The 16,398-nt window shown below is 37.0% G+C and overlaps 2 protein-coding genes across 3 annotated transcripts; both read left to right on the top strand.

Moving 5' to 3' along the window:
* Positions 1-2,012: 2,012 nt before the first annotated feature.
* LOC103462796 (kallikrein-11-like) lies at positions 2,013-3,832 on the top strand. The gene is made up of 6 exons (XM_008405793.1): positions 2,013-2,121; positions 2,334-2,520; positions 2,603-2,788; positions 3,087-3,148; positions 3,248-3,378; positions 3,470-3,832. Exons 1-6 carry the CDS (start codon positions 2,085-2,087, stop codon positions 3,617-3,619), a joined length of 753 nt encoding a protein of 250 aa, XP_008404015.1. The 5' UTR covers positions 2,013-2,084; the 3' UTR covers positions 3,620-3,832.
* Positions 3,833-7,769: 3,937 nt separating this feature from the next.
* On the top strand, positions 7,770-14,189 carry LOC103462831 (kallikrein-12-like). 2 transcript variants are annotated; one of them, XM_017303918.1, is made up of 7 exons: positions 7,770-8,070; positions 12,517-12,616; positions 12,847-13,033; positions 13,116-13,301; positions 13,617-13,678; positions 13,779-13,906; positions 13,996-14,189. In XM_017303918.1, exons 3-7 carry the CDS (start codon positions 12,948-12,950, stop codon positions 14,143-14,145), a joined length of 612 nt encoding a protein of 203 aa, XP_017159407.1. In that variant the 5' UTR covers positions 7,770-8,070; positions 12,517-12,616; positions 12,847-12,947; the 3' UTR covers positions 14,146-14,189. The 2 variants fall into 2 exon arrangements, with proteins under 2 accessions (XP_017159407.1, XP_017159405.1); XM_017303916.1 differs by having other exon boundaries at positions 12,514-12,616.
* The last annotated feature ends 2,209 nt before the right edge of the window (positions 14,190-16,398 follow it).

The raw sequence follows: 16,398 nt of genomic DNA, 5'->3' as shown, positions 1-16,398 counted from the left end.
TAAAAACAATTCAATGACTTACTTTCATCATAACTTGTTGTGTATGGTGAACTGACAACTCCTCTAATGGTCGGACTTCTTAATGTGCATGCAGGCATGGTACTCACTGAATGTATGTTATTCTGACAGCATATGGTAATCCAATAGAACAACGGCTCTCAATGACAATCCAGTTCTATCTAATAAGTAAAGAGCCATGCAGAAGAATCAAACTGTTTCTGAATGTCACATCACTATATTGCAGACTTTTGGACACAGCATTATCCCATATATGCGACAAGTCAGTCAACACCTCCGCACAATAATTCAGCAGTGAGTGACTTTTTTTCATTACAAATGCTTATGTGTCTCTATACAGATAGCTTTGCTAGCATCATGTCAATGGAGCTTACCTTTCTTTGAGCTACTTTTCTAAGTGACGAAAAAAGTTAGACGTTGTCCCCACTGTTTGTGAAAGCGAAGCGCTGCGGAGTTAGCTATGGCCATCGAATTTCTTATGATTTATGCAGCGCTATTCTATTACTGACGATTAGACAGACATATTCTGCCGCTCAGAGAAAACCACTGTGCATGTCTTGGAGCGCTGTGTGCGAGTGAAAGGTGGGGAAGAGTAGGAGGAGTGACAGAAACATGTAATTGCTTAGATTTTAATCAGTGCGTTTTGCATCCACCAAAAACAAAGATGTTAAATAAACTGGATAGTATGCTGTACGTTCAGTGATATTTTTACAGTTGCGGTCTCGACAGGTCTCTAAATAAAATGTCGAGTCCTCAGCGCTGTCCTAGACAAGACCGAGACCATTAAAAAATGGTTTTTAGACCGGTCGAGACCAAGACCGATCTCGGGTACTTCAACACTAGTGCCGAGCCCTTTGTATTCAAAGATGTGCAGCCTGTACCTGTGTGCATGTAAGCAGATAAAACAGAGAAAAGACAGAGTCCTTTTGTCCATAACAGAGTGTTCCTTATGAATTTCTTGTAAYATTTCTTGTCTATAAAATCACAAGATTCATAGTTTCTTTTACGAAGGACATTTTAGTTACATTAGTCTTTTTGTTTTTCACAATGTAACATCAGGGCTTTTTTCTATTATTGTATTGATGTTTTTCCTTAACTTGAACTTTGTTAGTAAAAAAGCACGACTTTTAACCAAACTAACTTTTAGCTACATAAAACAGATGCTTTATTTTCTTYGATTAGCAGATGAATATATAATCATGTCTCTAATTATTTTAAATGTTGTGGCACAGTTTGAGCCTTTTGCTAATAAAATGTGTCACTTTGAACCTTAGTACTGCTGTTCAGCCTCTTGTATTCACAAATGTATAAAATCACTCAAGAAAAACTGTAAAAGCAAAGAATCCTGSATGATGAAAGAGGTCTGTGTCTTTAATAAAAAGTCACATCCGTTAATATTATCCCACAGTTTTCTTTTAAATGTGTTTTAAAAATCAGAATATTTTRYATGTAATTGTGTGAATTTCTGTGAGTTTAAATTTTTGTTGTAATTTGCATTTACAACAAATGCAAATGCTCTTCACCACCCAGCACTGTAAAATTTATCTGTCTCAAAATAAAAGAAGCAAACCCTTTTCTGTTTCTAAAGTGGGTCATTTTCAGAACTCATCAATAAACAAAATTATTCTACTTTCTGGAGCAAAGGCAGATATGAATTCTTGTAGATTGGAATCCAAAATGTTTTTCTTTTATAAAAACATCAACCAATTATTTTAAGTTCATTTTCTAGTTCAAATCTCTCAGTTCACTTAAGACAAGATAAAAATAACTTGCAAGTAACCTGGCAGCAAAATAGAGAAGCTGCTTGTTTTGGGAAATGTTTAGTTATTAGAGAAATAAACTTTTTTCAAGTTTCTTTACAACAATGAGATGTTAAAATTCCTCTGTATGCAGATGACATTGCAGATCAGTGTATGTCCTGTGATTGGACAGATCCGTGTCTGTCCTGTGATTGGGCAGATCAGTGTCTGTGCTGTGATTGTTTTTTTTCTTTCCAGCAGGAAGATGTGAACAGAATTTAAAAGCTGCTGCAGGACTGTAGATATTCACAGGAAGCTGGACCAGCAATGGCTCTGCTGAAGGTTCTGCTGCTGCTGGGGCTGGGTGAGTCGGAAACACTGGACACACTGGAGACACTTCCACTGGTTCCAGGGAGGCTGCTGCTCTCTGTGACTCTCAAACTTCCCTCTGATTCTGTTTCATACTGAAACTAATTTGTATATAAACTGTGATGCTTTTCAATCTGTTTATCCTCTTTCTGTTCCGGCAACCATTTTTGCACCTGATTTCTGAGTAAATTYCTCCTTTTTCTTCAGGTGTTTCCGTGAACTCAGGTGTTTCTCTGCAGAAGAGAATCATTGGAGGTCGAAACTGTGATGACAAAGAGCGTCTTTATCACGTTCGGCTGGAGAGCAGGAAGGAAGAAGCAAAAATCCGCTGTGGAGGATCTCTGATTCACCCTCAGTGGATCCTGACTGCAGCTCACTGCTGGATGCCAGGATGGTAGGAAAGAGACATGAAGACAGATTTTTCTGCAGATGATCAAGTTTTCTGTATGTTCCTCATAATCTAAACTTTTCTGCAGGACTAAAGTAGCAAAGTTAAAAGTTCATCCACGGACTRCTGGGCAGCAGATTCAAGTAATCCGAAGCAGACCTGTGATTTATACTCACTYTGGCCAGCAGCATAACATCATGTTGTTGAARCTTCAGACACCAGTATCGGATATCCCATTTCCTCAGCTACCAGACTGCAGATATCGTCTTAAAGTGTAAGTCTTTCTGTGATCATAATATGACTTCAGGTTTTCTGTCCTGCTGCCTCTGCTTCAGCACACCTGAGTCAGGTAATCMAGCCACCAGCAGAACCAGAACAGATTTAGCTCAGGTGTGTTGAGCAGAGACACACATAAAAGACACAGGACACCGTCACTGAGGACTGGAGGTGGACACTGTCAGTGGATGAAGTCCTTCATGGATTCATTTTCTGTTCTTTCATTGTTCTTCATAACAATTAATTTTCTACATTGCTATCTTGTATTTTTATATTTTCTTCCTATTGTGTTTTAGAGGTGATGTTGTTCAGCTGGCAGGAGAGGGAGGAACGACAATCAGCACCAATAATCGGCAAAGTGAGAGAAATATTGAAGTTAYGAGCATAAAATATTTGCTTCTGTTTCTACAGAGAAGGTTGAGTGAAGAACATGTTTATGATTCTCGTTTCTCTACAGTGCCCACCGGTTTTGCTCGTATTCCAGCACATCTTCAGTGTGTCGACATGAATGTTGTTCAGGTTTCYCAAATCCATCAGACATATTGGCATGTATTCTATGCTCAAGCACCAAACAAGGATATATGTCTTGTAAGCTTGTTTTTTCAATATCTCTGCAAYGATTTTAAGACTTTTCAGTGTTACAACATAAATAAATGTACTGATTTAAATTTTTCTACAGGGTGACGCTGGTGGAGCAGCGGTGCACAACGGCAAGATTTATGGTGTAATTTCTTTTGGTCAACCAGACTACGCATGTCAGAGACCACCTATGATCATGGATGTGTGTAAATACCTGGACTTTATAAAATACATAACTGGGATTCAATAAAACACAAACTACCATGTAATAAAAATGTTCTCATCACATTTCCTCTCGCATATAATTTTATAATTGTATCTTCATCAGTTTGAGCCCCATGTTTKTAGAATTAGAATAAATTAATCGTTTTGTTTTTTTTCTCATCTGATCTTCACCTCCCTAATGGAGCTTTCTCTTCACCTCAGAAATTAAAAATAAATCAATAAATGCATGAAAAAGAAACATTTTGACTGATTGTCTTTACATTCATGGTTCAGTTTTTTCTGTTGATATTTTCCCTGAACTGAGTCTAAAAACAAGAGTTTTAAATCACATGAAGAGGAACACCAGAAGTAATTTATTTATTCAGTTTTTGTCTTTATATCAGAAATGAATATGCAGCATCTAAACTCTGCAGCTCTGGAGTTACTATTCCTGATTTAGTTCTCAAGAACTGAAACCAGGATAACTGTTTCCRTTTTTGTTACATTCACTTTTATTTAAAGATTTATTTTAAAATAAAATTCTGTTTTCCTTCATTTCTTTAGCWCAAAAATAAACCAAACACTATTCAATGTGTCAATTATCGTGTGGTTTTAGGGTCACATGACCAGCTGTACATCAGCCAGCCATGCTGCTTAGATGGCTGCTATTCACTAGCCTAGGTAGACGCTGTCCAACGCTGCTGCAGGTAGTAGTGATGGGCAAATGAAGCATTGAAGCTTTCCAAACCTTTGCAAAAATTTTCATTACTTGATGCTTCATTCATTGTTCACTAGTGACATCTGCTGGTGAAACTGTAACAGTCTTGGCACTCAGTAGGATCATACTTCCAAAAACTGCTAAATGCACCAAGTTTTCATCAAACTCATGTTAAGAAGAATCAATAAACCCATATTTAATTGCCATATGTTTTAATTATTAAAATGATTTGTAGCCAATCTAATCCTGGTATATGTTGAACATCAGTGGATGTGTTTGGTTTTCTTTTATGTCATAGATGGATTTGACAATAAAGACATTTGTTGTTTTAGTGTCTTGGGAGTGCAGCGACTGTTGGGACATTGGCTTTTTCTTGGATTTCCAATTGGCTCTGATTCCTTATATTTGGCTACATGCTGAATTTTAGTCTTTCAACTGCATTAAATATGTTTTTGCTGTGCAAGACTGATAAATCTTTGCTGATCAGACTACAAATAGTGGAAATTTCCAGAAGGTGATAAATTGGGAGTTGGAGGGGTCAATTATATGTTATTTAAGAAGAATTTTATTGTCACTGATCAGCTCAAAGTATTCTCAGATGTCAGAGATTTTCCACTTGCTGGCTCCATTTCAGACAATAAAGTTTATTTGTGTAGCACATTTCAGGTACAATGCTGTTCAAAGATATTTATATCATAAAATCACAAAAATATAGTTAGAAAAAAAACAACATAATCTACAATTGAGAAAAGCAGTAACAAACGTTACATTTTGATGAGTGTCAGTAATAAATGTAATATCTGAAGCCTGTTATGATGACTTCAACACATTTCTTCAGACAGGTAGGCACGACTTTTAATTCTGTCCAAATTATCTTCTATAAGCTGATTTAGTAATTATTTCTGACTTTTTTATGCTTTATCTTGTAAATCAGGTGGACAGAGTAATTTGAATGAATATGATTGTGACACACAGAGGTGAGTCTGATTAGTTTTGCTCACACTACCTTTTTAAAATATTTATTTATTATCCCAATGTTTCTGCTATATTTCTTGTTTTTCCTTCCAGGCTGGAAGTCTTCCTCCTTCATGTTGGCGAAAACAAGAGCAGCACCAAAGACACTTCACCATCAGTGATCACAAGACCATCCATTGCCACTTCCAATGAACTTTCAAAGCACACTTCACCTTCAGTGCAAAGTACCATGAATGTATGACCTTTGTTGTATATTGCTGTCAGTGGTGTTTTTCTGTTTTAAAATAAAAGTGATTACATACTGCAACTGGAGCTGGTTTTTGTAGCATCTAGTGTATTTTAAAATGAATTTGGGGATTGTTGATGGCCAATAGTTACTGGGGGAAAAAAGATTTTAATTGCTCTAGTGTGTTTTATTTGGCAGTAAATTGACAAAAATTTGGGTAATGAGTAAAGAGGAAGACTGGGAAGCAAACYGACAGCCGCATTGAAAAGTAGAGCCTTTATATGGGGGTTGTGCTTAACCCCTGCATCACCACATCCTACCAGTAGTATTTCAAAACTCAGATTTCTATGTTAATATATACTTTACACAGTTCTGTGTTACATTATCACGTTCATAGTGTTAATTTTTGGCAATATACACTAGTGTTGGGTAGATTAACACTGAAATGTATTTGATTTCAACTACTGTGATTGTTGAAGAGCAGTGGAAAGGCAAAGCAGCCTGGATTTTTTAAAAACATTTTTTACAATAATGTTTCTTTTGTAAGGTGTTCTGGAAATCCTGAAATGACTGAAAATTTTGTTAATATCCACTGATCCTCAATCATTCAGTACCTGCCCAAAGGTCTGAATGCCTGCTCTTTTCCAGGATGGGAGATCCAGCATCCCGCCTTCGCAGACCACCTCAGGGTTGTTGAAAATCGACAGTGAGACAAGACCTGTATTTGACATAAATTTCTTTACAATTACAGGGTTTTAAAGCAACATTTGACAAAGGCGGTGATGTTTTCTCTTTACATAATTAAAACAGCTTTATTTATATATTATACCAGCTGTATTCAGAATGCCACACTATTTATATTCTCAGGAATTTTCCCATTTTTGATTTTGTTTTTTAGTCGCTTCATTGGGATTAATCCAGAAAGGGGCACAAAAGCTGGTCATGGGAAGATGGTATCCAAAAAGACAGGAAAGACCATTTAAAATAAAAAGTGACAGTCAACGTTCAGGATTCCACCCTCATCAAAAACCTGAGGGACTTTGAGTAGCATCTCATTCAGGTTAGTTGTCATCMTTTTCTTTTCTTTGAAATTTTTCTGTTTCCATATTATTTAAGATATAAACTGTATTGTCTTTTCTTTTTCCATGTTGGACAGTGCCTTCATCTGCATCTAATAAAGTAAGTGCTACTTGGACTCTTGAAAACCATTAATGGTTCACATTTTAAAACCATTTTAATACAAGAATTCCACATTATTTCAGCCAGGTTAAATTTTAGATTTTGGAAGTCCTTTTTCATTGATTTGCTTAGTGCAGGGGTGTCCAAAGTYGGCCCTCATCCTGCATGTTTTAGTTCTCTCCCAGGTTTGACACACCTSCATCAAATGATGGCACTTTAGAGGCCTAAGGAGAACATTGACTTGCTGAGGAGGTTATTACAACCTCTAGGGAGAGAACTAAAACATGCAGGATGCCGGCCCCCGAGGACCGACTTTGGACACCCCGGGCTTAGTGATAACCAAAGCATGGATATTTATTTAAGAACTGTTTTAATGTTCATAAGATTGTAGAAGTTAATGAGTTAAACACAGTTTATGTCGCTGTAAACTGAAAGTCTTATATTTTTATTTCAGAGTTGGTGGAACTATATATTGACTCAGAAGGCGCATTTKTTACCAGTTCTCTGAGGAATGGTTTTGTGACATCTCCGAAAATGTTGGACCAATATTGCAATTAGGTGATCCACTGATGAACCTAACAGAAATGTGAGATTTATACATCTACATTCTCACCTATAAACATTGTTTAAATCATGTTGTGTCACGGCTGCTAAGCAACATAAAGCCGAGGTAGAGGCTAGGCAGCTAGCTGAAGGCTACAGCTTCGCTGCAATGCTCTCTGCCTTCGCTGGACCCCACTTCCGTAGACTGGGTTSTTTCTCAAACCCATGAAAAAATAAGCTTGAAAGGATGCAGACCCAGGAATGTTTATCGAGCTTATAGAAGTCCCAGCTCGACGTCCTTGGCCGGGGCCTGAACGCCAAAGGACTTTAATGTTTGTCATTAAATTTTTTAATCCCTTTCTTTCTCTGTCTGAGTCTCTCCAGATTGAATGTCCCATAGACATGCTAATCACACATCAAGACTAATTCAAMAATGACCAAAATAAAACACAAAATATATTAAGGTCAGCTAAATTGTCATGGTGTGAGCAAAATAACCCGAGAACTCTATGGACTGACGCTCTTATGGTTGCCTAGAGACGGACATTACGCAGCCGCGGTGAGCTGCTATCAACCCGTGTCTTTTTAAAACATCCTCAACCCGATTCTCCACCATYCTTAGAACCAAAACCTCTCAAAAAGATAGGGACGTAAGAGGGAAGACTCAAACCCCAGGCTGAACATGTTAGTGAAGACAAAAACAGTCAGTTAAAACAAATGTGTTCATCCTGGCAAAGTGTTCATTATGTCTGCATGATAGATAGAATGGATCAGGAGAGGAACTGAAGACCCGGCTAAAACCATGGGCGTCCTTCGTCTCTCAATCATCTCCTGAGGCTGATATGGGTATTTTCAGGTATTTAATTTGCTATGACAGATTTAGTTTCTTATTGTGGTTTTAGTAGACTGTTATGGTTTGATAATTAGATAATCAACTATTTGCTTATTTAATGTATATTATCAGCCAAAATCATATAAATGGCCATTTAAAGAACAAATCAAACTAAGAGCTTAACAGTAAATACATAAATAGTTCCTACTTTAAAAAGATTTGTGAGGGCTTTCTGTTTTATTAATAAATGTTGACATATTAATTCAGTATTCGGTGGTGATTTAATGTGTTATTAATGTCGGACACACACCTGCTGCCCAGGGGAAATCTAGATTTGGTATAGAATAAATTATGCTAAATAAATGTATTTTGTTAATGTAGCATCTGTGCAAACAGTATACTATATTACGAAATAAAAAATGGATCATGACCAACAAGGTCAATGGACTAGTTTCTCAGAAGTCTAGATACAACTCAGGAAGGAGTAGACAGACTAGAAGTTGCAGATGTGAGTGCCTTGTATTCACAGTGATTAATTATTTACATTACAATAAGGAAAAAAAGAAATATTCAAATGGCCATATTAAAAAAAGGAAATAATACACAAAGAAAGAAATATTAAATTAACAAATCAAAAGAAAACAAATCAGCTCCACAGTTCCAGCAACAAGCCACACTATTCAGTTCATACACCCCCCCTGAACTGGGGCGGTTCAACAGGATCAGGTGAGTTGTTTAGATGGCTTGCTGCAGTWCATATACTGACAAAAGTCAGATCWGAGTGGGAACAGTTCTTTTCCATGGTTTGCAGTTCATACGCTAACAAAAGTCAGATCAGAGTGAGAACAGTTTTGTTCATGGGCTGCAGGAAGTCTCCCACCAGTCTGGTGGGGAAACCAAATCTTAACACACCACAGGTGAAATCCTTTTAGGCTCTTGAACCTGATTCTTCAGCTTACCATCGAACCTGTCCTGTACAATAAAGCAGGACCAGTCTCAAATATAATCAAAACATTCCAGCGTGCACACAAAAAAAATACAATCAGCACTCATTGCAATATGAATAATCCTAATGATCATTTTGCTAATCAATGCATTTCCAAATACATTTCTAAATTAATCTTATTCATAAAAAGTCAATAATTATGCTCCATACAAAAACAAACAATATAAAAAACATCAAGCTAGGCAAATACTTTAATAAATATTTAAGGCATCTCATTGTTCTCCAATTTGTTTGTTCAGAGTCGCAGTATAGCATCTGGATTGAGAACGCTAAGTCTTCATAAAATGACTCACCAATTCCGCAGTTCATAAGGCATACAATCGGTTTTGTTTCCCTTATCCCTCAGCTCACAACTGGAGACTCCTAAAGTTGGTACAATTTTATCAGCATCATACAAGATTAAAGAAAAACAGAATGTTACACTCAACCGACCTGCAGCTCTGCTCTCCCAAACTCGTTCTAATCCTCCATGCTTTTCACTCCAGCTAATATACCCAGCAAATTAGCTATGGTGGTACATGTGACTCAGACGCTCAGCAATGATTGGCTGCTTAGTAAATCTCGYGAGAATTATATAATCAAACTAAACTATATAGATTTTGGAGGGCAATAGTAGCGAACCAGAAAATGGAACTCAACATTTCACTTGGGTTACATTAATATTCAGAGGTGGATTTTTTTTAACCTTCACAATTTTAATTTAACAATGAATTAAAAATTATCGTGCTKCACTTTTAGCTGCTGTATTGAGACAGGACCATAATTTCCATCTGCTAGATCAGGGCTCTGCAAGGGTTTGTTGGCTATAGTTGCCTTTATTTRGAAGTAGTTTGACAGGAAAGCRGGTAATGAGAGAGAGGGAAGACATGCGGCCTGTGACCACCACCACGATGACTAAGACCTCAATATGTGGGTTGTGCTTTGCGCCATCACAGCACCCCCTCTGGATCACTTTTTAAAAACAAATAACACTGCCATAAATATTGTTTATCTGCAGTGGCCATCCCACCCCATAAAAGTAGGGTGACATGCAGTGGTGGACGTCCCTTATTTTGATTTCTGAAAGGTGGCAACCCTATTTCTCTCAGACATCTTCCAACCATTCACAACCTGGCCGGGCCTTACCGCCACCAAGCGGATTGATAATCACAATCCTCTGCTTCTCTGAAGCTCCAGGTAACAAGATGATTGATCACTGGTGTGAAAGATGGCGTCAGCCATCCAACCCTCCTGTCGGCCACCTCCATGGCTCCATCTAGTGGTTGATGGGGAAAACTGCAAACAAAAGGAAAAACTAGTGATGGGTAGATGAGGCGTCATGTATCGTTTCGACACATAGCAAAACTGTTGATTCTGTCGATACTGTCACTCAATACTGACACCGGCTGAACATTAAAAATTCCTACAGGCAACGTAGTGATTTGATGACCTATTCTATACAATAAGATTTAAGTCTTTGTATTTTATTGAATATTATATATTGTATTATGTCATATCTTCAGTTAAATTTAAAATATATTTATTGACAAAACTTCTCCTGTAGAAAAAAATGAAGTAAACACTACATTTACAGCGAACCCTTTTCTTAGGGGATGCGTTCTGAAAATAACTCGTGATAGGCAAAATCCATGAAGTAGTTACCTTTTAGTTTTTACAGTTATTACACAGCATAAATAAATACTCTACATTGAAACCAAATAACAAAACCTGTTTTCAGATCAGCGGATGTGCGTGTTCATCAATCGGGCCTTAATGTGATCCGGAGTCATTTCATTACAGCTTGTCCTCCAACCTGCCCCGCGAGACTCACAGCTGTTTCTACGGCAGAGCAATGGATCTCGTCAAACGAGCCTCCGGTCAGGTTTTGCTGCCTCTGGCCACAGTTTATTTCCAGCTGGCATTCAAAGTTTCAGTTTCCATCTCCTGAATGGTCAATCTGTATTAAATACCGTAACGTTATTGGCGCTCAGGTAGAGAAGTGCGGAGACTGTTTTTACCAATTATACGGTCAATCAGGACGCAGAACACTCTGGGGAAAAAAACTGCACAAAAAAATCTGCGAAACAGCGAGACCACAAAAGGTGAACCGCGTTATAGCGAGGGGTCACTGTATATTAAATAATTTATAWAAAGCAACTGAGCAATTTGTAGAATGGCTGCATATCTGAGTTTATCTAGGTGTATCTGGGGCTTCATTCTCATGACTGGCCTTATAATGCTTCAACATTGAAAAGGTGGATTTATTTAAATAAGACAGTTTAGTCAAACATATGTGACACTTAATCTGCAGAACAAAATATGAAAGTAAACTAAGAGTCCATTTCAGCTGAATTTGTATTCAGATAGATCAAGTAGAAACTGACAAGAACCAGAGGAAACAACAAAAATGAAAACAAATTTATTTTCCAATATAAGATCAAAATGGACTCACACTACTGCGGAAACCTTTTGTTTGAAGCTGCTCTGTAGTTGACGCTGTAAAAGATCAAGAATTCATTTGGCAAATGCATTTGACAGATTAACAGATTCGCTTCCTTATAAACAGTTTGGCATGTTAATGTCATTTCGAAACAGTTCCTGCATTGGTCACATGACTTGCAGAAACCAATACGCACACCGACATGGGTTTTGGTGTATGGGCTTGAGACATGCGCCGACGCATCGGTGTTCCCGGACMCATCACTAGGAAAAAAAACCCACAAACAAAACCAAAAAACCYAGATCCTAACACAGTTAAAATTTTACCACGGGTTTCTTTTAAATATGTTTTAAAAATTCAGAAATGTTTTCATTTAATTGTGTGAATTTCTGTTGGTTTAAATGTTTTGCTATAATTTGCATTGACAACAAATGCAAATGCTCTTCACTACACAGCACTTATATTGTTCTTTTCCAAAATAAAAGAAACACACCGTTTTCTGCTTTCAGATGTGAATTCTTGTAGATTGGAAACCAAACAGTTTTTTCTTTTAAAAATACCTTCCATCAACCTAAAAACAAAGATGAGTTGCCCTTTCTTCAAAAAATCAGTTTTATTTAATCAAGTTTAMAATACAGGTTTCTCTTGAGCAAAACTCACTGCAAGCTCGTGCACTTAAAAACAGAAAATTACAAATTATTTTTAGTTTACTTTCTAGTTAAAATCTCTTAGTTCACTTGAGATAAAGCAAAACTGATTTACAAGTAACTTTGAATCAAAATATATGAGCTGCTTGTTTTGAGTCAATACCTTAATATTGATGAAAAAGTTCTTGTTTAATTGGTTGTTTATTTCAGTTATAAGAAGGGRAAATGTTTAGTTATTAGTGAAATAATCTTGTCATTATAACAACTTTTTACAAGTTTCTTTAGAATTATGATATGTAAAAGTTTCTCTGTATGCAGATGACAGCACAGATCAGTGTCTGACCTGTGATTGGACAGATCAGTGTCTGTCCTGTGATTGGTGTCTTTATTTCCAGCAGGAAGTTGTGAACAGAGTTTAAAAGCTGCTCCAGGACTGCAAACATTCACAGGAAGCTGGACCAGCAAWGGCTCTGCTGAAGGTTCTGCTGCTGCTGCTGGGTAAGTCGGAAACACTGGAGACACTGGGGACACTGGAKACACTTCCTCTGGTTCCAGGGAGGCTGCTGCTCTCTGTGACTCTCAAACTTCCCTCTGATTCTGTTTCAGACTGAAACTTCTTTGTATATAATCTGTGATGCTTTTTAATCTTTAACTGTYTATCCTYTTTCTGTTCCAGCARCYATGTTTGCACCTGATTTCTGAGTAAAGTCCTACATTTTCTTTTTCAGGTGTTTCAGTGAACTCAGGTGTTTCTCTGCAGAAGAGAATCATTGGAGGTCGAAACTGTGAAAACACTGAGCGTCTTTATCATGTTCGGCTGGAGAGCAGCATGGGTGATGCAAAACTCCGCTGTGGAGGATCTCTGATCCACCCTGAGTGGATCCTGACTGCAGCTCACTGCTGGAAGCCAGGATGGTAGGAAAGAGAAATGAAGATACTTTTATCTGCAGATGATCAGGTTTTCTGTCTGTTCAATAAAATCTAACATTTTCTRCAGGACTTTTGCAGTAATGTTAAAAGTTCATCCACGGACGGTTATACATTACAATCAGGTAATCYGACATGATCCTGTGATTTATACTCATGGCGACCACCAGCATGATATCATGTTGCTGAAGCTTCATACACCAGTAACAAATGTCCCAGTTGTTCAGCTACCAGACTGCAGGCATCGTCTTAAAGTGTAAGTCTTTCTCTGATCAAAAACATGACTTCAGGTTTTCTGTCTCCAGTCCTCCAGTCCTGCTCCTCTGCTTCAGCACACCTGAGTAAGGTAATCAGGCCACCAGCAAAACCARAACCCGTTTAGCTCAAGTGTGTTGGACCAGAGACACATGTAAAGGACACAGRACACCGTCACTGAGGACTGGAGGTGGACACTCCTGTGTCAGAGGACTATGTCCTTCATGGATTTATTTTCTGCTCTTTCATTGTTCTTCATAGAAATTTTCTACATTATTTCATTGTATTTTTACATTTTATTCWTATTGTGTGTTAGAGGCGATGTTGTTCAACTGGCAGGARAGGGAGCAATGACAACCAGGCTCAATAATCAGCGATGTGAGAGAAATWTTGAAGTTATTGAATAAAATCTTTGTTTCTGTTTCTACAGAGAAGGTCGAGTGAAGAACATGTTTAGGATTCTCTTGTTTCTCTACAGTGCCCCCCGGTACTCCTATTCCAGCACATCTTCAATGTGTCGACATGAATGTTGTTGCTGTTTCCCAAATCCATCAGACGTATGGGCATATATTCTATACTGGAGAACCAAACAAGGATATATGTCGTGTAAGTTGTTTCTTTAATATCTCTCTGCAGCAATAAGACTTTTCTGTGTTACAACATAAATAAATATATCAATTTACATTTTTTTACAGGGTGACTATGGTGGAGCAGCGGTGCACAACGGCATGATTTATGGTGTGATTTCTTTTGGTGGACCAGTCTATGCATGTCAGAGACCACCTATTATCATAGATGTGTGTAAATACCTTGACTGGATAAGATACACAACTGGTATTCAATAAAACACAAACACCCATTAAATAAAATGCTCAAATTTCCTCTTGCATGTAATTTTATCATTTTTACTTCATCAGTTTGATCCACGTTTGTAGAATTAGATTAAATTCCTTGCTTTGTTTTTTTCTCACCTGATATTCACCTCCCTAATGGAGTTTCTCTTCACCTCAAAAGGAAAAATAAATCAATAAATGCATGAAAAAGAAACATTTCCTGGCTGATTGTCTTTACAGTCATGGTTCAGTTTATTCAGTTGATATTTTCCCTGAACTGAGTCTAAAAACATGAGTTTTAAATCATATCAAGAGGAGCAACAGAAGTAATTTATTTATTCTGTTTTTGTCTTTATTTTACATCAGAAATGAACATGCAGCATCTAAACTCTGCAGCTCTGGATTTACTATTCCTGATTTATTTCTAGAGAACTTTAAACTGCAACACGACCAAAGAGCTCTGCGCAAAAATAATGAAACAAGTCACATAATACAACAATTAACAAATCATAAAATCCTAACAATGTAAAAAATAATAAAAATGTCACATGTTTAATGACATAAAGGAAATACAGAGTCAAATTACTAAAAACAATTGAAAARTCCAAATCTGTAATAAAAGTTTTTGGAAAATCTTTTTAAAGGTGTAAAACCAATTAATGGTATCTTCTGTTTGACGCAAATGTATCATCAAAATGATAGAAAATATTCTAGTCTTGCAGTTACATTTAATGTTAACTTTTTGTAAGGTAGGTAAGGTAATTTTATTTATATAGAATATTTTCAGCAACAAGGGAATTCAAAGTGCTTTACATGAGTTAAAAGGAAATACAAACAAAACAACAAACCAAAGGAAAGAAACAAAGACAAAGGCAAAACAAAGACACAAGTGAAGGCCATGACATGAAAGTGCCATGAAATGATATCGCTGACACACCAGGCAAAGATCAATAGAGGTGTTGTTAATTGAGGATTGATGTCCTTAGGAGCGGGGTGRGGAGGGAAGAGTGTTGTGTTTACATATCTTCAAGGAGATTGGAAATATGCAGTCCTTCCAAGGCCAMWTGGGGAAAGCCAATTCAGAAACAGAATACCTTAGGTCAGAAAGATTATAAATTTCAATCTTCCCTAAAGTCTCTCCAATACATCTAAGAAAAGACAGTCCWTTGGTCCATAACAGAGTGTTCCTTATGAATTTCTTGTAACATTTCTTGTCTATAAAATCACAAGAGTCATAGTTTCTTTTAGATGAATATATAATCATGTCYCTAATTAGTCAAATCACAGACTGTTACTTGATGGTTTGTCTAGTTACTCCACACSACTAATCCTCATCCCTTCTCCCTAGTTTCCTCTTGGTTTCTTCATGCCTCTGGTTTGGGTTTATTTTTGTTCCCTGAAGTTTTTTTTTWWAATTAAATCTACAACAGAACTCTTATGTCTCTTGCCTGCTGCATTTGGGTCCACACTTTAACTACACACATCATGACAGATGGCGGAAATGCATTGGATTATAATGCCATTCTGTTTGGAATGAATATGTAATCTGTATCAGTGTATAGTATGATGTAGTAATGACCAATTTAGTGGTTTGTGCGCGTTTACAAAATAAAAACCCATATAAACACAAGAAAATGGCTTTTTGAAAATGAACAGCTTTCCACTGCCTGCTGTTCATGAAATGGGTTATATATAATGCATGGTCTGAGGTACTAACAGGCAGAGTTTCAGTCATGAAATATATTTGGAGCCTCAGTGTGCAGAAGGTTGTGAAGACGAGATCCTACCTGTGAGACACAGAGTGAACTTAGTTCCTGTAATTTGTTTGTCAAGCAAAATGTGTAGTTCAGGACATATTTGACATATTTAATGCAATATGGTTTCATGTGGCATATTGTAAAGAATCAAACAGCAAGGCTGCAGACAGTAAAACAAATAAATGGTTATTATACTCTCTATGTTTAAGTCACATTCATGCAGCAGGTTAAGGTCTAGCTCAATATGTTCAAGATTATTTTATTACAGCAGTGGGACCAAGTCATGTCTCAAGTATGAAACTTTGAATTKCAAGTCTTTTGAATCTTTTTAAAAACAATGTTGCAATTATATGTAAAAGGCAAATAATTGATTGTGTCCTTTATAAAATCTGTATTTATGTCAAATCTTGATAAAATGGGCAGATGAACAAGGAGATTAAAATCACAATTTTAAAATGACCAATTTCACATCTTGGTATTGATAAAGACATGTTTCATGAATAAAGTT

The sequence above is a fragment of the Poecilia reticulata genome, linkage group LG3, assembly GCF_000633615.1.
Source record: "Poecilia reticulata strain Guanapo linkage group LG3, Guppy_female_1.0+MT, whole genome shotgun sequence".
NCBI classification, from domain to species: Eukaryota; Metazoa; Chordata; class Actinopteri; order Cyprinodontiformes; family Poeciliidae; genus Poecilia; species Poecilia reticulata.
Note: the sequence above shows the minus strand (reverse complement) of the source record. Positions and strands in the feature narration are given on the sequence as shown.